This window comes from Rutilus rutilus, assembly GCF_951802725.1.
Source record: "Rutilus rutilus genome assembly, chromosome: 1".
Taxonomy (NCBI): Eukaryota; Metazoa; Chordata; class Actinopteri; order Cypriniformes; family Leuciscidae; genus Rutilus; species Rutilus rutilus.
This window is the reverse complement of record NC_140209.1, coordinates 7,461,529-7,485,630: the sequence shown is the minus strand read 5'-3', so window position 1 is coordinate 7,485,630 and position 24,102 is coordinate 7,461,529. Positions and strand designations below refer to the sequence as shown.

General features: G+C 38.3%; 1 protein-coding gene across 1 annotated transcript in view; it reads right to left on the bottom strand.

Annotated features, from left to right (window-relative positions):
- The window catches only part of LOC311302624 (uncharacterized protein), a 90,106-nt gene that overhangs the window by 37,477 nt on the left and 28,527 nt on the right, over window positions 1-24,102 (bottom strand). Inside the window, exons 3-6 of the mRNA XM_084428622.1 lie at window positions 24,036-24,077; window positions 23,871-23,933; window positions 15,261-15,302; window positions 15,096-15,158 (exon numbers count right to left, since the gene is read on the bottom strand). Coding sequence (XP_084284748.1) covers window positions 15,096-15,158; window positions 15,261-15,302; window positions 23,871-23,933; window positions 24,036-24,077 — 210 coding nt within the window. The remainder of the gene's footprint in view (window positions 1-15,095; window positions 15,159-15,260; window positions 15,303-23,870; window positions 23,934-24,035; window positions 24,078-24,102) is intronic.

Here is a 24,102-nt window from a genome sequence, read left to right as displayed (position 1 = left end):
TATTCATAATGTCAAAACCAACGTAACGTTACTTGAAAGCACAATGATCCTGGTTTCCACGTCAGCGCAGTTTGATCCGTTAATAACGGAGAAATGTGAATGTTTCTCACTAGATCTCGCAGCGATGTTATTACTTCAGTGGCGAATTCAAATGCTTTCTTTACTGGATCTCTTAGCGCTGTGTAGCAACAGTGTAGCTTCATCAAGTCAAGATCGGCTCGCGCTGCATTGTTCCAAACTGTTTAATGGTCCGTGAAGCACAAAATAACAAGTAGCGCAGTTTTGTTCCGTTTTCATTACGTTTGCCATTTGATGTTGGGCGCCAGCGTCTCTTACATTATGCGCTTGCCGCTCGCCTGCATCTGAAAATTTGCGTTTTCATTTCTTCTTCGCTGCTCTAAACAGTGGTTGCTTGTGGCAACAGCACAACTTCCTGTTTTGCCACAAGCAACCACTGTTTAGAGCAGCGAAGAAGAATTGATCTCCGATTTGCAGCGTAAAGCAAAGCTAGCGTGCATAACTAGGTATTGTTTAATAAAATGGTATCGGATCGGTACATGGGTAGATGTACTCGCCGATACCGATGCCAGAATTTTTATTGGTATCGGCGGCATTTCCGATACTAGTATCGGAATCGGAACAACCCTAGTCTCTACTAGTAGAAACACATCATACAGCTGATAATACTGTATGTCACTGCATGTCATCCACACCAATTACAAAAAACTACTGAAACAAATGATTTAGCCTTTGTTGCTTCAAAGAAAAATAATGCCTTGTTGAATTCACCTTACAATAAAATGAGATTGATCGGCAATTAAAGCGCTCTGTATGTTTAGTTGGCATGAACGCGTTTCGTCAAAAGTTCATGTTTAGATAAGGCCAGATTGTTCACATACACACTGCTCAAACATTCTAACTCTACAAAACCAGTCCAAACAACTGGATTGAACACTTCAATTGATTTTTTTTAATGAAAAACATTTAAATAGCTACATTAGCTACAATATTTATAATTTAATAAAGATAGGCCTATTTTGACACATCGAGAGATTTATTCTGAAATGAATTTTGCCTTTGGCTGCTCCGCATCATCAGGCTGGCTATCCGACACTCTCATGAAAGACAAGACATTAAAGGGGTGGTATAATGCCCCTTTTCACAAAATGTAAAATATATCTATGATGTCCCCAGAGTGTGTGTGTGAAGTTTTAGCGCAAAATACCCCACATATATTTTTATATAGCAAGTTAAAGTTGTCACTTTTTGAGGCTTTGCAAAAACGCACCATTTTGTGCCTGGCCCTTTAAATGCAAATGAGCTGCTGAAGAGGGCGGGGTTTCAAGAGCTTGTGCATGTTAGCAGCTGCTATTACCTCACGCAGACACACTAAAATGACAGAAACTGTTCTGCCTTTAATGTTAAAACGGAGTCAGACAAAGATGGAGAGACTCAAGAAGAAGTGACAACATGTAGAATGCAACAGGACGTCTCTGAATGGTTAGTTGATAAATTTATGTTGCTGATGTGGAGTTAACTATCTTCAATTAAGATATTCTGTCATGATAAATCTATAAATCGCTCATATAGGAACTGTTGTGAGATGCACACAGAGTGACTTTCTATTGCATGTGAAAAGATGGATGCTAAAGTTTGAGCTGACTCACAAATGTACTCTTATACAACAACTTTTCCTCTTCTCAACATGGACTGCGTGTTCCCGGGGGCGGGGTTTATGTAAATTCTAGGGTTAGTGATGTCACTAACCCGGGAGGAATGTTGTGTAGTCCCTACCAGCCGTTTGTTGTAGTCCTTTTCTTTAAAAGCAAATATCTTCCTTTGCTTTGAACTTAGTGCGTTGTAACTTTGCAGATGTTGTTTATGCTCAAACAGCAACATTACACACTAACTAAAGTTAGAAAAGTGAAATCATAATCAACCACCCCTTTAACACCTTGTTCTGCTGCTGCACCCCCACGAGAAAGTCACTGGCCCTCCAACCCCCCCACAGGCTCTGAGAGGAGCGTCTGAGACAAAGAGAAGTCGCAATTCACACTTAAAGTGTTGATAATGAAGGAATTAAATCATTTAGGCTACATGTAGTAATATTTAGGGCTGGGTACCGAGTTCGATACTTTTTAGGTACCGACTTAATTGCCTCGATACTATCGAGTATCGAAAAATGACTTGTTTTTCGGTAACAGATTTCGATACCTAAGGGGTTAACTCGTCAACGTCAGTGCTCAAACAAAGGCATATGAAATGCACAACGACACGCCTAAAGTCGCTCACGCACATACACGCAAACTCTACACACACGAGATGCGCGGAACTCTCTGCGCACATAGCCTACTCATATGAGACGCGCGCGCACACAAACTGTCCACGCACATTCTCATATGAGACGCGAGCACACACACACAGGCTAACTAAATATTAAATAGCCTTTATTAGGCTAACTAAATATTTCATTATTTCAATAGGCTAATTGAAGATTTAAAATGCTACTTCGGTTTAGGACAGCTTTTTCCCAGCAAAACTAAATACAAACTTTAAATTCATGTTAATTTGTTATCATGAAAAAAATGTTCAACTCAATATTAATTTCCACAGAGATCTTTGGATCCTTAGTTAAAACCAGGGTGCGATTTGTGAATTAAGCAACATTTTAAAAAACATTTTACTCAAATAAATCTGGAGTGGGTATTTCGTGCTGCTGTTAAACTAAATAACATTTATAGAATAATTATGAACTTAAATGAAACAATATCGCAACATTTCAACAAAGATATTATTTGATCTGTTTGTAGGCTACATTTTAATTCAGGGCGATCTGCGTTTAATTCGAGTGAGATTTTCACTCTTGTGTTGTCCTCTCCTCATTGGGACGTGATCAAACACATGATAAACATGTTTGAGTAGATCCTCTGTGTCTCTCGGTTTCATATGGATTATATAATCAGATAACATTTAGACATTTTGCCTGAGCTTTCGGTTCATTGTTGTGACGCACAGTTCCTGGAGAAAGAGACGTCGTTTTTAGTTGTAATGAAAACATTGTCGTTAGCCTTATTGTGAGTGTTCATGAATAAAAGTTTACAGTTTTGAATGATGTAGGCCTACTCTTATCTGTATGACCAAAAAATGGTGGAGTATAGGCTATTAAGTTCTTTTAGCTGTTATGAGAAAAATAAATCCAAATAAAAGCGTCGCCGCGTTTGTCGAACACTAATTCAACACCCCAGAATAAAACCCGATTTTAGAACAATGCGCAGCGCCACTCAGCATGGTGTGCCAAAACACTTAATTATACACTTCAATATTTCATTCAAAACAATTCCAAAACGCTTTGTGACATTTTGAAAAGCCGTGCATGCATTAAGGCCACTGGAACCAGGATCGAAACTGAAACGCGCTGCATGTTATCTCTCAATACAGGAGCAGAAGCACTGGATCATGTAAACATGTTTTTAAAAAACTCTTTCTGTAAAGGGAACCCCATACATTTTTTTCTGTTTTTAACAGATTACGATTTCTGTTTTTAACTCTTTGAATTACGATTGAAATTATTATACAAATGTAAATCCAGTCATTATTTGTTCCTTAGTGTGAAATGGAAATGCATGCTCATTTTATTTTATAAATATAGCCCAAGCAAAAAATGGTGTAACAGAGTTCTAGAACTAGACAAATCTCTTTGCATTTATAATTAAAATAAAATTACTGTCCATGTTTGTTAGGGATTTGAACCCGTGTCAACTAAATCATTGAAATTTAAGTTCTACCACTCGACCACGAATTTACTGGAAAGTCTAGAAGTGGAGAGAGAAGCGCTCTTCATTCCGTCTCATTCCTCAATAAAATAGTACAAATAATCAGCTTCATTTCACTTAATTTATTTTCACTGACTGCGAGATATGCCTATGACGGTCTTTTGGTGTATTTTTGTTTGTTTGTTTGTTATCGCGCTGCTCACCCGATGAATAGGCTTCTGCAGCCTACAATGTAAAATAGGCTTTATGGTTGTCGTCTCTATTTTTAACTTTTGGTTCTATTTTTCTGTTCTAAAAGTTTGTTCTATTCGGTTTAAAATGTAGCCTACTATTACATATCTATTTTTTGCTTTGTGATGATGGGCTAGGTTAATTACATCATCACTAGAGTATCAATCTAATGCTATTCTGAATTTACTTGGCATGTTGAGTTCAGAAATAATTTATTGTATATTGGGTGTTGACAATGTAGATGAGGAGGGACAGTACCAACATCAAGTGGGCAATGTGTTAGTGTTGAAAGATAATAGTCATTGTTTGCTTTAAATTATTTCTTTATTGTGTGAGTTTACATTTTATAGCACATGTTAGATCTTTCCTGTTTGATCCAATGTTTGGTGGTGGGTTCGGGTAGTGCGCATATCCGGAATGTACCATTTTACAAAATGGAGGGAAACATGAGTGCTATGAGGTGTTAATGTTTAAAGTTTTTTTTGTGGTGCTATGTTATGCATGTTTGTATGGTGGTTACTATATGTCAGAAGTGAGTTCATGAACTGTAGTTATGTTATTTATGTATTAATGTTAGCTGTGGAAGTTTGTGATGAGTGTTACAGGCAAATGGTTGTACCCCGTGATAATGGTTTGACCCAATAGAGTTTGGGCGGGAAAACTGACTATTTAAACAATGGATTGAGCAGGTTGAAGGGGGTTGTTGCATCCTGTGAAAGCTATGCAAACCATTGAACATGTTTGAGGTGAGACATGCTGTCAATTTTGGTGGATGCACCACTAGGCATTGTTTAGTGCCCGTTTTGCTGCTCACAGCCTTTTTCTTTTGTTTGTAGCATCAGTGTATGTATGATACCCTAAGTGTTTGTTTTTTGTTTTGTTTGTTTTTTTTGTGTGTTCTTTTTGCACTTTGAGGACTGCTTCATGTACAATATAGCTTCAGCAATAAACCACCACTGCCATTTTGAAAATCACTCCCTTGTACTGAGCCTTCCTAACTTCTCCCAGGCCTCTTGGCAATTCTCTACATGACATGCTTATGTTATATTTAACCAATTCTGTGGTAGCCTATAGACATCTTTATTTAATAATAAAATTAGCCTATTACTATAACATGCAGTTTCAACTACACCAAATATTAGGTTGTTTTATTACACAGCAATGTATGTCAATAGCTCTTTTTTATGTTTCATGTTTGTTGAAATTATCATGTAGTATTTCATGACATTAGCCCCACTCACGCTTCAAAATGCGGCAATTGTAACTGTTTTGCAAAATGTCCCTTTGCGCCACCTGGCGGTCATTTCGCGAATGACTTTGAAATGCGACTGGTTTATTTTTGCCGCGGCACATGAAAAGGCTTAAAGGCACAATATGGGATTTTTTCTCCTCTAGGGGTCGCTAACCTATTTACAATAACAAAGGCGTAGTTTGATGACGCAACATTTGCTAAGAATTATGGAACTTGTCGTCAACGCCAAGCCGACCTATCTAATAATGTTTATGGATGACTGAATACATCGATGCTTTTTTCATGACTATGATATGAAGCAGTTCGGGATTGCTAAGAGACAGCTATCAGCTCCACAATACAAGCGACGCGAGTCCCGCGGATATAAAAGGAATATGGGCATTTCATTCTACCGAACTACACGCATAATTACAACTCACAGGTCAGTTTATTAGACAAATTAAACTTGTGAGGTAACGCAGCGCTGTTTCATTGGTCTAACATTAGCCTACACTAGCACACTAAACTGCATTTGAATGTGTTGAAATTTATGTGTTAGTTTGTCTGTATGAGACTAGCAGTAAGCTAGATCAACATTAGAATAACATACAGATCATATTCTAACATTTTATCATTGTTGAACTATATAAAATTGATTAGTTTTATGTAAATGTGCTCACCTGTTTAATAAAGTACATGTAGAAGCGGTCGAGGTCTCGGACGTGGAGCTCTCGTTTATATACTGTCTATGGGAGCTCTCGGCATCTCGAAAACACCGCGCTGATATTGATCCTCGTTTTAGTTCTCCTTTTTTATCCAAAGTCTGCTTGCCATGGTCCATAATGTTTGAACGAAACAACAACAACGTGCAGATAGACATTGCGAACTCCACAGTTGTCTGCGTCTGTCGCTTTGGTTAATCAGACGGCTCTGCTCATAGCTCTGGTTACCATGGCAGTACGAGCGGAAACCATAGGCGGAAACCAGGGACAACGCGGATATGACGCCATTGACTGCGACATAACGGAAATAAAGACACGGTCCGTGTCTTCGAATTAAAATATTAATTTCTCTGGATTTAGAAGTTAATTGGAACTGTCGGGATAATGTAAATACACAACTTTAAAAAATATATAACATTGATATAGTGATTTTTTATATTTTTAAAGCAAAAAAAATACATATTGTGCCTTTAATGTCAAGCCCCGAGTTATATTCTATATCAGTGGTTTTCAAACTGTGGGTCGCGACCCACTTGTGGGTCACACAGTGAGAAAAGGTGGGTCGCAGAAAGGCACTCAGCTGCAGCTAAATTTACGTTACGATGAGTGAAACAAAACCAGTTCGATTAATGACCAAACGACTCTTAAGTGAGTTTTAGCGCCCGCCAAAGTGAATTTTTGTCCCGCCAAAGTCTTATTTGATCTGTGAGTAATGTAGATGAACTGCTGCGCTTGTAACTTGCATGTTTGACTGAAAGAACAAGAACGAGCAGAGAGAGAGAGAGCCGGTCGCGCGCGCGCTCTCTCTCTCCCTCGCACATATTAATCAAAATAAATTGACACGGTGATAAAAGGTCGAAAGACCAAAGTTTCATGTGGAGCATTTGGAGATTTTTTTTTCCTTACCGCTGGGTGTGAAGTGTGCTAAATAAGTTGTTGCCTTATCTATTCTCTGAAATATTCTCTGAAAAGCGTCCCAGACATTCAGCTGACATAAAACACTTTAATTAAACGAAAAAAAAACTATCCAGTGATGAAATGTTTTCTGTCTTGACACAAATCTTGGATGTCCATGTCCTAACTGCTGGGATAATCACACAACGCGCACACGTCCAATTCGCGAACTAATGACTCCTTTGCACGATTCATTTTAATGAATGGTTAAAACAACTGATCTTTCCAACAGTGAACTCAGCAGACGTCTGAATCGGTGTATAACTAATCAGTAACACTTTACAATAAGGTTCTATTTATTAGGCTACATAAAAAGTACAGTTTGCTCACTCAAGCTTAAGCTTTAAAATAAATAAAACCCCTTGTTTGTTTTTTTTGAAAAGCATATGACTACATTTTTCCACACAGTGCTATCAAGAATCGATAAGAGAATCTTTAAAGAATCGGATCGATAATCAGAATCGTCAGTGGCATTATTATTATTGCTAAAATCGTATCATTTCCCATCCTTATGGGAAGACGGTAAAATTATAATCAAACATTAAAGAACATACATGTTTTTTTAATAGTTTTTTTAAGAGTTAAAAGTTTTAAATATTTTGCTAACATGAGGTCTTGTCACTGTCAGTCTTTTTACATCAGTGCAAAACTAGGGTATGCAGATTAAGACCATCAGCATGCATTGATTAATACCATGGCATGTAGCAAAAAAAAAAGAAAAAAGAAGGTGCGACCAAATCATGCTGGTGCGACCAACTGAGAAAGTTGGTAGTACCAGTGCAAGTGGGTCTTGAGATTGATCATACTTGTCTAGGTGGGTCCTCGAATGAAAAAGTTTGGGAACCCCTGTTCTATATAATATTATGTTTATGTGACGAGCCTGAGTTTTATACATCAGCCCAGTCTATTCTGTAAAATTAGTGATATGCAGAGTCAGGGTTTTTAGCACATAAATCTGACAATAAATGTGGCACACCCAGTTTTTCTTGTGCACAGCCAGATCTCTTTTCTGGCTCTCTTTTCTTCCTTTTTCTGGCTAAGCTAGTGTAAATAATAATAAATCATAAAACTAATTTATTAATTATATAATTAATAAATTACAATCCTGTGCTATATGGGCATTGATAGAAGATGAAGCAATAGTGGTTTTACACTCTGTGATAAAGGCCTATTACAGACCTCATATTTAAAACATCCAAAATCAGTTAGTTCTAAATCTCTCAAAAACAGTCTCCATGTGCTTTTCCATTAAAAAACTTGATTTAAAAGGAAGATTTAATATTAATATACAAAAAAAAGAAATTCATCCAGTTACAGAATTTAAATATCTAGGTATTCTCTATACAACCGAGCAATTCTATTGTGTATAAAGGCCTAACTAGGGACAGGAGTTGAAAATTAGCATTTGCTATAAACTTTATATGCAGCACTTCAGTGACAAGCTTTGTTTTGACACTATGTTAGTTTGTATTGTCCCTGTCAAATAAATAAAAATGAATGAATTAAAAAAAATTTGCGGGAAACTCCGATCAGTTATCCGGAGAGCACTTGATGAACAAATGTAAACGCCGACACTGATTGACTGACGATTCCTCTTGATCTGCCTGATTTCTCTAGAGTACATTATTACAATAACAAGCTAAATAAATTACAAAAAGCCTAAATTACATTAGAAGACACAATATATTTTTTTACGAAGCAGATTGTGGTCAGTTTTTACCCTTACGGCTCTCTCTGTGTTGTGTAATTTGATCTGGTCACGTCAAACACATGATCAGCGTGAAACTCTGTAGTTTCTGTACAAGCAGGTTGTAGTTTGTCAAGCCACAGTTTCAAATTAGTTTAACTACAAGCTTTGAAGGAGACATAATAATGTCGGGGCCTAGTAGCAAACAAACACAGACCGGAAGTTAACTTCGGGCCAGTCGTGGAACCGTGGCAATGCGTGTGCGTTCGATGACGCAATTTTCTAATGATGCAATCACGAAGCTCGCCACTTGAGGACGCCACAGACATTTAAGAAAAACTTTTTAACTTCAGTTTTCCGCAAACAACGCATATTTTGCCTTTTCTAGCAGCTATTTTATTAATCGTACATCGGCTTTACTCTTTACGTTTTTGGATTGTTGCCTCAACCTAAGAAACGTCATAACACACAGGTAAGAACTCCGTAGTTGTATTGCAAATTAGTAGCAGCTTACTCTCGCGCAATTGAGGAACGATCGTGATTTTGTACAAAAAACCCATAAAATACAGTCAAACAAACCCCTACAGTATTAAAATCGCTACATATAATTGTTTAGAAGGTTATAGTGTACGTTATTTGTTTTCTCTTTAACTTCCTTCAGCTCTTTTCATGTTCGGGGGGTCGGATTGTACAAATTATGAAATATTCGATATCCCAATTTTGCATATCATCCAGACAACAATTTGGATATTATCGTCTAAATGATATATCGCCCACCTCTAATTTAGATTAAACAAACAATATAGGCATTACTGTAAAATAAGTGTACATCAGATGTTTTACATGAAGAACAGAGGTCTTAAAATAAAGATTGTATCCTAGAAGCACACCGACAGCCCATTTAGTAATTTTTGAGATGTTAGAGCCTGTGTTGAGTTGGGAAAGATTGTATGTACACAAACAAGTTTTATCCCCCAACCTATTGTATATTCTTCCCAAATATGGAGTTTATAATCCAGACAAGCTATACTTTGGTATCTGTATCTAGTAACTGTAGGAAAATAAGGAAAATAAGATACTAATAAGATACATACCACAACATTCTTAAATCAGGATCAATTTAATAAGCAAAACTTCATAAAGTATTTTAGTCTATTTAAACAATATATCCTAATTATAAATGCATTACTCTCACTGAATGAAAAACATTTTGGTTTTATATTATGCAAATTGTTTCAGTTGCTTTTAGTTTTCACTTGCTAACAAATTCTCAATCAAGGCCCATAACTTTTGTTTGTTAAATAATTTTGCATTTTTTTTAAATTATCACAATTAGGTATACCTTTCAATGATTAGTTCACCCCGAAATGAAAATGTCCTGGTAATTTACTCACCCCAATGCCATCCAAGATGTTCATGACTTTCTTTCCTCAGTGGAAAAGAAATTAAGTTTGAGGAAAACTTTTTAGCATTTTCTCCACAACAATGAACTTCAATTACAACCAACATGTTTAAGTTCATATCAATGCAGTTTCAAAGAACTTTAAAGTGCTTCAAATGTCTCTCCTGGATCCCAGCTGAGGAATAGGGCCTTATCTAGCAAATTGATCTGCCATTTTCTTAAAAAAAAAAATATATATATATATACTTTTTAGCCACAATTGTTCATCTTGAGCTGGACTGCACGCGCCGGGCATGACGTCATCACGTTGGAAAGGTCAAGTGTAAGTACCGCCCCATTGTTTACTAGCATGGAAAAGGAGGATGGTTCAAATTTTATTGTATGTTGAATGGCATATTTATGTATTTGTGTCAGTTTATTGTTTAAAATGGTCCTTTCGTGTGCGTATCCTGGATGTTTAATGCAGGGGTTCCCAAGCTTTTAGCCCGCGACCCCCATGATAAATGCGCTGCTGCCTCGCGACCCCACACCTCATAATAAATAAATCAAGATCACTATGTTTAAAACAGACATAGTCGTAATTTGCGGGTGGGACATGTCCCCACCACTTTCTGCCAGGGTCGATATTGTCCCCACCACTTTTGAAACATCTCGCGGCATGGATGTAACAATAAAAAATAAATCAAACATCTCCAGTTAACTAGCAGAGCATTCATTCATTTCGTTCGTTTGTTAAATAAGAGGCGATCTAGCACGCTGAAATTAAATGTGGTGTTATTGAAATCAAGTGATCAAAGTGCTCGTTTACTCTGCGATCAGCGGTGCGTTCTCTTGTGGCTCGTGCACAGTCTTCATACTCGCGCTTCAATCCGTTTCAGAGACTCTCTGTTCGTTCCAGTGAAATCACAAAATAAAATGAACACAAATGTGTCCCTGCTTGATATACAACCACTGATAAACATAATCGGTTTTAATGAAAAAAAAAAAAAAAAAAAAAAAAAAAAAAACTATAGGCCTTAGGATTAGAACCCAGAACCTCTGACACTCTTGGCAAAAGTTCTGCCACTGGACCATTAAAGTCATACATAAATCAGTCGGATCTAAACCCAATGTACTATTCAAATCGATTGCTGGACATCTGATTTAGCATTGTATAAGCAACAAGACAAGACACCCCCCCCCCCCCCCCCAACAAACAAACAAACCTGTCCCACCCACTTTTTAAAACAAAGTTACGTCACTGAAAACAGACTTATCTGAAACGTCTAATTCTACAAACACACATTAATATCTTGCCTTTGTTGAACTGACCGATAACTTGATCAAACAGAGAAGACAATTTGCCTTTAGCTATAGCAAACAACAGTGGGACACCTTGTGTTGCTGCGCGTAATGTAAGTTACGTAACTTGATTGTGATTGACGCTGACGTAATCTCATAATGTCTGGGACAAAATTACAAATTGAATTAAAATATATATATTATATATTTTATTTTTTTATCAGACTTTTCTGCAAACACCATTTAACAAGTATTGAATTAAACAGGCATGTGATGGGCTATGGACAAAAAAGCAGGAAAATATAATGAGACCCCGAACACCCACCCCCCCTGCACTCTGTTAGACAGAGACAAAAGTTGCAAACAAAAGTTGCCTTAAGGATGGCATGTCACTTTTCTATTTTTAACCCCCATAATCCACAGAAAAATTTTAATTATTTAATTAAATCTCATCTCACCATGTTTCCCGCTGTAGCCCAGTCCAATGAAGTATTATGTACAGTGGGGAGAACAAGTATTTTATACACTGCCGATTTTGCAGGTTTTCCTACTTACAAAGTATGTAGAGGTCTGTCATTTTTGGGCAATTCCGCGCAAAAATGTCACATCCATAACGCCAACTAAATACAATGGCATTGTGTTGGCGTTATGGATGTGACAGTTTTGCGTGGAATTGCCCTTTTATCATAGTTACACTTCAATTGTGAGAGACGGAATCTAAAACAAAAATCCAGAAAATAGCATTGTATGATTTTTAAATAAATAATTTGCATTTTATTGCATGACATAAGTATTTGATCACCTACCAACCAGTAAGAATTCCGGTTCTCACAGACCTGTTAGTTTTTCTTTAAGAAGCCCTCCTGTTCTCCACTCATTACCTGTATTAACTGCACCTGTTTGAACTCATTACCTGTATAAAAGACACCTGTCCACACACTCAATCAAACAGTCTCCAACCTCTCCACAATGGCCAAGACCAGAGAGCTGTGTAAGGACATCAGGGATAAAATTGTAGACCTGCACAAGGCTGGGATGGGCTATAGGACAATAGACAAGCAGCTTGGTGAGAATCTTCAATCAATTATTAGAAAATGGAAGAAGTTCAAGATGACGGTCAATCTCCCTCGGTCTGGGGCACCATGCAAGATCTCACCTCGTGGGGCATCAATGATCATGAGGAATGTGAGGGATCAGCCCAGAACTACACGGCAGGACCTGGTCAATGACCTCAAGAGAGCTGGGACCACAGTCTCAAAGAAAACCATTAACACACGTTAAAATCCTGGATTAAAATCCTGCAGCACACGCAAGGTCCCCCTGCTCAAGCCAGCGCATGTCTAGGCCCGTCTGAAGTTTGCCAATGAACATCTGGATGATCCAGAGGAGGAATGGGAGAAGGTCATCTGGTCTGATGAGACAGAAATAGAGCTTTTTGGTCTAAACTCCACTCGCGCGTTTGGAGGAAGAAGGAGGAGTAGTACAACACCAAGAACACCATCCCAACCGTGAAGCATGGAGGTGGAAACATCATTCTTTGGGGATGCTTTTCCGCAAAGGGGACAGGACGACTGCACCGTATTGAGGAGAGGATGGATGGGGCCATGTATCACAAGATCTTGGCCAACAACTTCCTTCCCTCAGTAAGAGCATTGAAGATGGGTAGTGGCTGGGTCTTCCAACATGACAACGTCCTGAAACACAGAGCCAGGGCAACTAAGGAGTTGCTCCGTAAGAAGCATCTCAAGGTCCTGAAGTGGCCTAGTAGTCTCCAGACCTGAACTCAATAGAAAATCTTTGAAGGGAGCTGGAAGTCCGTATTGCCCAGCGACAGCCCCAAAACCTGAAGGATCTGGAGAAGGTCTGTATGGAGTGGGCCAGAACCCCTGCTGCAGTGTGCAAACCTGGTCAAGAACTACAGGAAACGTATGATCTCTGTAATCGCAAACAAAGGTTTCTGTACCAAATGTTAAGTTCTGCTTTTCTGATGTATCAAATAATTATGTCATGCAATAAAATGCAAATTAATTACTGAAAAATCATGCAAAGTGATTTTCTGGAGTTTTGTTTTAGATTCCGTCACTCACAGTTGAAGAGTACCTACAGTATGATAAAAATGACAGACTTCTACATGCTTTTAAGTGGGAAAACCTGCAAAATCAGCAGTGTATCAAATACTTGTTCTCCCCACTGTATGTGACACTGGATGGATAAGTTGTTCTCTCACTCTCTCCAGATCTTTTGGAATTTTGTAAAATAAGGTTTCAAATATGAGTAATTGGTATGTACCAACTTATCTGTTCTTTGTGATGAATAACTTCATGACAGGAAGACACTGTAACTTCATCAATTTGTCTGAGACTATGTGAGCACAAGTTGTGATGTACTTGTGATGGCATTTTCCCCATTTGGCAAAAATAACAACAAAAACAAACACCTGTGACAAAACAAAAGTGACCTCAGGTCACTATGGCTGCCAAGTAAACTTTTGTTGAAAAAAAAAAGTTGGAGGTGATGACAGCAATATTTAGAACAGGTAGGAAATGTAAGCTTTTAAAGTTTAGGTTAATACATAACTGGCAATTCCTGTATGTTGCTAGTTGTTTGTAATAGGTTGACAGTTTTTAGCCATTTGCTTTATATCAAACCAGAATGCTTACACTCTTCTATGACCTTATAATTATGGTCATTGTGATCACCTCAGAAAATCTGTAGCTTCAAAAGTTTATATGTAATGTTACGCATATTTAATGAGATATTGCCTAATTTGCATATTTTATTTTATTTTTAACACAGTGTAATACAAAAATTATTTCTCTTAATATGAAGATTAAACTGGTAGAAATGTATGAGGATATCTATTAAGGAAAAAAAAAGTCCCATTCACCTGTAGTGTAATAATAGTGTCACAGGTTGTGGTCATTTTCAGGACTTTCGTCCCGGGTAGAGATTTTGGCACACATCCCACGTTGTTCTATGAGGTCATATTAGTCTATAACAGTTTTCGATATTCTCCGCTAAATGAAGTGCATACAAATCTTACCCAGGACCTCTACTATCACATTAAGCTATGAAATAGGCTTCAGATGAATTTGTCACCCAAACTGACGTGAAAAAACCGCCCGGTGTGGCCCTGTTGCGCGGGGACCGCGATTGTGGTTCCGTCCCGGGTTACCATGGTGATGGCTGTGAGGTTTGTTTTTTACAGATCTGCATGATTCAAGTATGTCACATTTTCAGGTCGGAAAATCCGGAATTCCGGATTAATCCGGAAAAATCACATCCCTGATTAAATTAATTGCAACAAAAATATATAGCGCCTACACTTTTTTTTTATAGAAATCATCTCGCGAACCCCTGGTTTAATGAATAATTAATGATGTCACCCGTGACCTTTCCAAAGTGATGACGTCATGCCCGGCGCGTTCCAGTCCAGCACAAGATCAACAATTGCAGCTAAAAAGTATATACATTTTAATTTTTTTTTAGAAAATGACCAGTCGATTCGCTAGATAAAGCCCTATTCCTCAGCTGGGATCAAGGAGAGACATTTGAAGCACTTTAAAGTCCTTTGAAACTGTATTGATTTGGACTTGAACATGTTGGTTGCAATTGAAGTCCATTGTGTGGAGAAAATGCTAAAATGTTTTCCTCAAAAAAATGTATTTCTTTTCCACTGAAGAAAGTCATTCATGAACATCTTGGATGGCAATGGGGTGAGTCAATTATCATCTTTTTTAAAATCAGACAAAATTGAAAGTAAAATTTTTCTATGATAATATTACTTAATAACTATTTCTGACAATTGACTTACGGTCAAACTTCCGAGAACTATTTTCTTCTTCTATCTCTTTCTGTCTTCTGTCTTCAGATCTCACTGAAACATTCAAGACACACATACATTGTTATCAAATAGCAGTTGTACAATTATTATTGTATAATACAGAATCAAATAATCTTTTTTAGCTTTTTTACTTACTGTTGGGACGATCACCCATTTGACTTTTGTCTCTTGTGCGTTCTACAAGAAAAAAAAATACATAAAAAAATACAATGAACAGTTATTACGTATATTGTATCTTAGGAAGTTAATGAGCCAAACAGTCATTGAAGTGATTTTGTATCTGTAATCTGATGTTTAAATTCAAAACTTTTTGCACTTTTCCCCTTAAATATGAGTGCCATATTGAATAACAGAATTATTTTTGATCGAGTAATGAAAAATATTACATATTTTAGTTTGGCATTTGAGGTGGCGTAACTTTGCTTTAAAAAGTGGGTGGGACAGGTGTGTGTGTGTGTGGGGGGGGGGGGGGGTCTTATTGCTAATCCAATGCTAAATCATAAATCAGATGTCCAGCAATCGATTTAAATAGTACATTGGGTTTAATTTGTCGTTTAATGAGACCAAATTGTAATATGTGTTGTTAGTGGAGAGATTTTTCACGTGAATAAAGACATAGATCTGACTGTTTTACGTATGGCTTTAAAGCTCTAATATGTAACTTTGGTATTTGACCGCAAGAGGGCGCAGTTTCCAACAATAACAAAGGCGAAGCTTGATGACGCTATGAAGGACGATGGGAGATGTCGTTTTTAATGCGTTTTCACCATCTAGCGATTTATCTAAATGGAATTAATGAATCATGATCACGGATGAGGTAATTTATTCGTTTTTGTATTACCTGTATGTCTGATCGTATTATTTTATGTCATCATAATTAATGAACTGCAAGGTACATGAAATGTTATGCTATATTATCCCGTTACAACATACAGCTATTTGTCAAATGATTTGTTTGGTTAATGTTGTGCAGTTTTACGTGTTTATGGTTAATGCCGTGTTGTTTAACGTGTTCAAACCAATATCTAAAAGTAAATTTGAACGAACATTTGCAAGTAATGACTAAATATATTTTTAACAACATATCCGATTGTATTTAATTGTACTGCCATAATCTCGGTCACCACACGTGATAAAAAGCCTTACCGAAGTACAAAGAGCAATATAACTTTGTTTATAAGTGCTATTATTGACAGTTGCATGTCTTACCTGTCTATCAATACAATCGCGAGAGCAGAGTCTCTGTCAAGTCCAAGAATGTCACGCAGCTCTCTCCATCTCGAAAACGCCTGATGATATTTATCCGGGTTTTTTTTTCCTCCGTTTGTCACACAGTCCGCGACTCCGCGTGTATCCGAATATGGACGCTTTCGTTTTGTTGGCACTTCAATACTCACCAATGAGTAATCGTGATGCATAACAGCTAACCATACAGACTATGGCTATAACGCTTTAACCACCACTTCCGCATTTGACCATGCGATATTCCGGTGTGGTGGGTCATATTTTTTATTTTATTCTTTTTTTAATCTTTGTCAGACGTCTTTATTGTTTATTGTGATAAGAAAGAAAACTCAATAAAGTTGTTGTAAAAAAAAAAAAAAAAAAAAAATCCGGTGGGGGAATATCCTATCACATGGTCAAGACCGGAAAAAAGGATAGAGCGGACATTGCGTCACTGAGGCGCGACATTTCTTTTCCGGGACGGACAGTTATTTAAAATCGGAATTTCTCTGAAATAAAAAATCTTTGGAGACTTTTAAGATATTGTAAGTACACAACTGGAGGAAATATATCACACTGTGCAAGTAATTTTTGGAAATTTTATTACAAAAATCCTGCATATTGGAGCTTTAATGGTCCAGTGGCAGAACTTTTGTCAAGAGTGTCAAAGGTTCTGGGATCTAATCCACATTCGGAGGCCTAATTTTTTATGTTTATCAGTGGTTGTATATCAAGCAGGGACACTTTGTGTTCATTTTATTTTGTGATTTCACCGGAACGAACAGAGAGTCTCTGAAACGGATTTGAAGCGCGCGTCCGAGTATGAAGTCTGTGCGCGAGCCACAAGTCATTGCTAGGAGAGCACATGGATTTCATAGTGACTGAGTCAGTCAGATTGAATTTGACAAAGAAATGTGGCATTCACCCAGAAAAAGTATGGTATATTGAAGATTGCAAGAAGGTGTTGGGTGCATGTATCAGGAAGAAAAACATAAAAGGCATGATCTGCTGCCACAGAGAATTTAGCTTATACATTGTACAAGAACAAGCTCGTTGTATTGATAAGTTAAACGATCAGAACAAACAATTGCACAAGTGTCCTGTCTCACAGACAAGGTGGGCCATAAGGCCTCAACCAAATGTGACTCAGAAGACCAACAGTCAGATGAAAGCTATCCTGATTTACAGTCTTTTGGTAGAATTGAGGACAATGTTAATGCTGGATTGATGAAAGATGTAAACGCAGTTGAAGAGTGTGAAACAAGACAAAAGGCTCAGAGTAGGGGAAAAGGGGTTGATCCAGTCACATCTGCAACCCCCATACTGCAGTCAAGCAATCAATACAGCTTTATGTCCTAAAGATATAGAGAGACTATCCCAGAGTTTACCGTCAGCACGCACAAAGTGCTCGTTAACTCTGCGATCAGCGGTGCGTTCTCTTGTGGCTCGTGCACAGTCTTCATACTCGGCGCTTCAATCCGTTTCAGAGACTCTCTGTTCGTTCCGGTGAAATCACAAAATAAAATGAACACAAATGTGTCCCTGCTTGATATACAACCACTGATAAACATAATCGGTTTTAATGAAAAAAAAAAAAAAAAAAAAAAAAACTATAGGCCTTAGGATTAGAACCCAGAACCTCTGACACTCTTGGCAAAAGTTCTGCCACTGGACCATTAAAGTCATACATAAATCAGACGGATCTAAACCCAATGTACTATTCAAATCGATTGCTGGACATCTGATTTAGCATTGTATAAGCAACAAGACAAGACACCCCCCCCCCCCCCCCCCAACAAACAAACAAACCTGTCCCACCCACTTTTTAAAACAAAGTTACGTCACTGAAAACAGACTTATCTGAAACGTCTAATTCTACAAACACACATTAATATCTTGCCTTTGTTGAACTGACCGATAACTTGATCAAACAGAGAAGACAATTTGCCTTTAGCTATAGCAAACAACAGTGGGACACCTTGTGTTGCTGCGCGTGATGTAAGTTACGTAACTTGATTGTGATTGACGCTGACGTAATCTCATAATGTCTGGGACAAAATTACAAATTGAATTAAAATATATATATATTATATATTTTATTTTTTTATCAGACTTTTCTGCAAACACCATTTAACAAGTATTGAATTAAACAGGCATGTGATGGGCTATGGACAAAAAAGCAGGAAAATATAATGAGACCCCGAACACCCACCCCCCCCACCCACCCACCCACCCCCACCCCCACCCCCACACCCACTATTATTATAGTAATAATAATTATAACAACAATGACAATAACTTATTTGAATTGTCAATGTCCTGTTTTGTGCTGTATTGAATGGAAAATTATAAATTGTATACAAACAAGGGACTTTTTTAAAAGAAAGAAAACAAGCATTTGATTAATATACAGACATTTTATATACAACCTTGCTATTATCATTGGAATGTTAACTTAACAACAGGTTTATTATTCCCTGTGTTGCTAGGTAAAACTTTCACCAGAGAGTCCATTCAGTGATATGATTTTTACAACTATTGCCTCCCTTGCATTTGCAGTACTTGTAACAGCAGATACCAGCTACCCGACAGGGACACCCATTCTTGTGTGCACACTTGCCACACGAGCAGGGATCTGGCAAACCCTCAGGTTTTGAGATTATAATCTCAGGGACTAATAAACTGCCCTTCCTTACAAAACCATAAGCATCTGCAATTAAGATCGAGGTGGTGTCTGTAAATGGTGCTTGGACCCAAAGCTGCTGTTGATAATAGGCTCTTCGTATAGCCTATGTTTTCTTGCATTAGTTGAGGTGTAAGTGGTCCTCTCAAAGTCCATCTTAAAGGCATTACTATCGAACGCAGCAATGCGCAGGTCGTCAAATGTCTCCATGTCCGTTGATGGTTTGAGATATTTGACCAAGAATGTTTCTGCCATTTGTATTGCACTCTGTTAGACAGAGACAAAAGTTGCAAACAAAAGTTGCCTTAAGGATGGCATGTCACTTTTCTATTTTTAACCCCCATAATCCACAGAAAAATTTTAATTATTTAATTAAATCTCATCTCACCATGTTTCCCGCTGTAGCCCAGTCCAATGAAGTATTATGTACAGTGGGGAGAACAAGTATTTTATACACTGCCGATTTTGCAGGTTTTCCTACTTACAAAGTATGTAGAGGTCTGTCATTTTTGGGCAATTCCGCGCAAAAATGTCACATCCATAACGCCAACTAAATACAATGGCATTGTGTTGGCGTTATGGATGTGACAGTTTTGCGTGGAATTGCCCTTTTATCATAGTTACACTTCAATTGTGAGAGACGGAATCTAAAACAAAAATCCAGAAAATAGCATTGTATGATTTTTAAATAAATAATTTGCATTTTATTGCATGACATAAGTATTTGATCACCTACCAACCAGTAAGAATTCCGGTTCTCACAGACCTGTTAGTTTTTCTTTAAGAAGCCCTGTTGTTCTCCACTCATTACCTGTATTAACTGCACTTGTTTGAACTCATTACCTGTATAAAAGACACCTGTCCACACACTCAATCAAACAGTCTCCAACCTCTCCACAATGGCCAAGACCAGAGAGCTGTGTAAGGACATCAGGGATAAAATTGTAGACCTGCACAAGGCTGGGATGGGCTATAGGACAATAGACAAGCAGCTTGGTGAGAATCTTCAATCAATTATTAGAAAATGGAAGAAGTTCAAGATGACGGTCAATCTCCCTCGGTCTGGGGCACCATGCAAGATCTCACCTCGTGGGGCATCAATGATCATGAGGAATGTGAGGGATCAGCCCAGAACTACACGGCAGGACCTGGTCAATGACCTCAAGAGAGCTGGGACCACAGTCTCAAAGAAAACCATTAACACACGTTAAAATCCTGGATTAAAATCCTGCAGCACACGCAAGGTCCCCCTGCTCAAGCCAGCGCATGTCTAGGCCCGTCTGAAGTTTGCCAATGAACATCTGGATGATCCAGAGGAGGAATGGGAGAAGGTCATCTGGTCTGATGAGACAGAAATAGAGCTTTTTGGTCTAAACTCCACTCGCGCGTTTGGAGGAAGAAGGAGGAGTAGTACAACACCAAGAACACCATCCCAACCGTGAAGCATGGAGGTGGAAACATCATTCTTTGGGGATGCTTTTCCGCAAAGGGGACAGGACGACTGCACCGTATTGAGGAGAGGATGGATGGGGCCATGTATCACAAGATCTTGGCCAACAACTTCCTTCCCTCAGTAAGAGCATTGAAGATGGGTAGTGGCTGGGTCTTCCAACATGACAACGTCCTGAAACACAGAGCCAGGGCAACTAAGGAGTTGCTCCGTAAGAAGCATCTCAAGGTCCTGAAGTGGCCTAGCAGTCTCCAGACCTGAACTCAATAGAAAATCTTTGAAGGGAGCTGGAAGTCCGTATTGCCCAGCGACAGCCCCAAAACCTGAAGGATCTGGAGAAGGTCTGTATGGAGTGGGCCAGAACCCCTGCTGCAGTGTGCAAACCTGGTCAAGAACTACAGGAAACGTATGATCTCTGTAATCGCAAACAAAGGTTTCTGTACCAAATATTAAGTTCTGCTTTTCTGATGTATCAAATAATTATGTCATGCAATAAAATGCAAATTAATTACTGAAAAATCATGCAAAGTGATTTTCTGGAGTTTTGTTTTAGATTCCGTCACTCACAGTTGAAGAGTACCTACAGTATGATAAAAATGACAGACTTCTACATGCTTTTAAGTGGGAAAACCTGCAAAATCAGCAGTGTATCAAATACTTGTTCTCCCCACTGTATGTGACACTGGATGGATAAGTTGTTCTCTCACTCTCTCCAGATCTTTTGGAATTTTGTAAAATAAGGTTTCAAATATGAGTAATTGGTATGTACCAACTTATCTGTTCTTTGTGATGAATAACTTCATGACAGGAAGACACTGTAACTTCATCAATTTGTCTGAGACTATGTGAGCACAAGTTGTGATGTACTTGTGATGGCATTTTCCCCATTTGGCAAAAATAACAACAAAAACAAACACCTGTGACAAAACAAAAGTGACCTCAGGTCACTATGGCTGCCAAGTAAACTTTTGTTGAAAAAAAAAAGTTGGAGGTGATGACAGCAATATTTAGAACAGGTAGGAAATGTAAGCTTTTAAAGTCCCTGTAAAGTCAAAATTAAGTATGTGTTCTGAGTTTGTCACACCACAGAAAAATGTGTTATTAGCCACCCAGCCAAATTTGAATGATAAAAAAAGCCGGCAAGTACATAAAATAAGCTATCAAAATCTTGAAAAAATGAGCAGTAGTCTCTGCTCTCAAACGCTGGGGGCGTGTCCGCTGGCTGCGCTGAAGCCACGCCCACTCGCGGGAAAGCTACCGTCGCCACACTCAACTGTCACCGCTACAGACGGAATGGATACTCCTAGCAGCTTAATTTGTTTTACAAAGCCATACATGTTCGAGCCTGGACTACCTACTATAATTATAACATAAGCACAGAAGGCAACTTACACTCATTGGTGGGCACGCACGGCCGACGATGGCACCAGTTGTCGGCGCGACGGGAGGATGATCGCCGACAACTATCTCGAGGGAGATAGTCAGTTCGGCCCCATTCACCAGTAACAGCGGATTATCAGTGAATCCCAGTTGACTCAGACGAAAGTTTATAAAACTAACTATCCCGTGTAAAATGATCACTACAGAGGCGGGTTTTGGCGGTGATCCTCGACTCTCCATCAAGGTGGCTCTTCACAAAATTAATCCACCTCTTGTTGATATGATAGTTTTTCGGAAATTTAAATAAGGACACCGATCTGTTTTGTACGTGATCGCATCCAGGTAATACGCATTTCCGTGACGAAGGCATAGCTAGCTAGCAAACTGTAGGATGTAGTAACTAATAGTACTGACAGTAACTGGCGATCGGCAAACTGATGTGAATGCGCTATATTGTTAGGGTAGGGGCCAGCGTCAGGGGCTCCAGTGCGTCATCAAGTAGGGGCGTGTCCAGGAGCTCAGGGGCTTCAGTGCGTCATCGAGCCCCCGTTTTAGCCCCGCCCAAAAAATCCGGAACACAGCGATGGTGAAAAACTGTTTAACGGTCTAACTCCACAATTCAGTACTTCACAGTTCACAGTCTTTGTAATATGATTTAGGCAATACATTTCTAACATTTATAATGTGTTTAGAATTTTTTTTTAGAATTGCCTTTACAGGGACTTTAAAGTTTAGGTTAATACATAACTGGCAATTCCTGTATGTTGCTAGTTGTTTGTAATAGGTTGACAGTTTTTAGCCATTTGCTTTATATCAAACCAGAATGCTTACACTCTTCTATGACCTTATAATTATGGTCATTGTGATCACCTCAGAAAATCTGTAGCTTCAAAAGTTTATATGTAATGTTACGCATATTTAATGAGATATTGCCTAATTTGCATATTTTATTTTATTTTTAACACAGTGTAATACAAAAATGATTTCTCTTAATATGAAGATTAAACTGGTAGAAATGTATGAGGATATCTATTAAGGAAAAAAAAAAGTCCCATTCACCTGTAGTGTGATAATAGTGTCACAGGTTGTGGTCATTTTCAGGACTTTCGTCCCGGGTAGAGATTTTGGCACACATCCCACGTTGTTCTATGAGGTCATATTAGTCTATAACAGTTTTCGATATTCTCCGCTAAATGAAGTGCATACAAATCTTACCCAGGACCTCTACTATCACATTAAGCTATGAAATAGGCTTCAGATGAATTTGTCACCCAAACTGACGTGAAAAAACCGCCCGGTGTGGCCCTGTTGCGCGGGGACGGCGATTGTGGTTCCGTCCCGGGTTACCATGGTGACGGCTGTGAGGTTTTTTTTTTACAGATCTGCATGATTCAAGTATGTCACATTTTCAGGTCGGAAAATCCGGAATTCCGGATTAATCCGGAAAAATCACATTCCTGATTAAATTAATTGCAACAAAAATATATAGCGCCTACACTTTTTTTTTATAGAAATCATCTCGCGACCCCTGCGCCGGGGTCCCGCGAACCCCTGGTTTAATGAATAATTAATGATGTCACCCGTGACCTTTCCAAAGTGATGACGTCATGCCCGGCGCGTTCCAGTCCAGCACAAGACCAACAATTGCAGCTAAAAAGTATATACATTTTAATTTTTTTTTAGAAAATGACCAGTCGATTCGCTAGATAAAGCCCTATTCCTCAGCTGGGATCGAGGAGAGACATTTGAAGCACTTTAAAGTCCTTTGAAACTGTATTGATTTGGACTTGAACATGTTGGTTGCAATTGAAGTCCATTGTGTGGAGAAAATGCTAAAATGTTTTCCTCAAAAAAATGTATTTCTTTTCCACTGAAGAAAGTCATTCATGAACATCTTGGATGGCAATGGGGTGAGTCAATTATCATCTTTTTTAAAATCAGACAAAATTGAAAGTAAAATTTTTCTATGATAATATTACTTAATAACTATTGCTGACAATTGACTTACGGTCAAACTTCCGAGAACTATTTTCTTCTTCTATCTCTTTCTGTCTTCTGTCTTCAGATCTCACTGAAACATTCAAGACACACATACATTGTTATCAAATAGCAGTTGTACAATTATTATTGTATAATACAGAATCAAATAATCTTTTTTAGCTTTTTTACTTACTGTTGGGACAATCACCCATTTGACTTTTGTCTCTTGTGCGTTCTACAAGAAAAAAAAATACATAAAA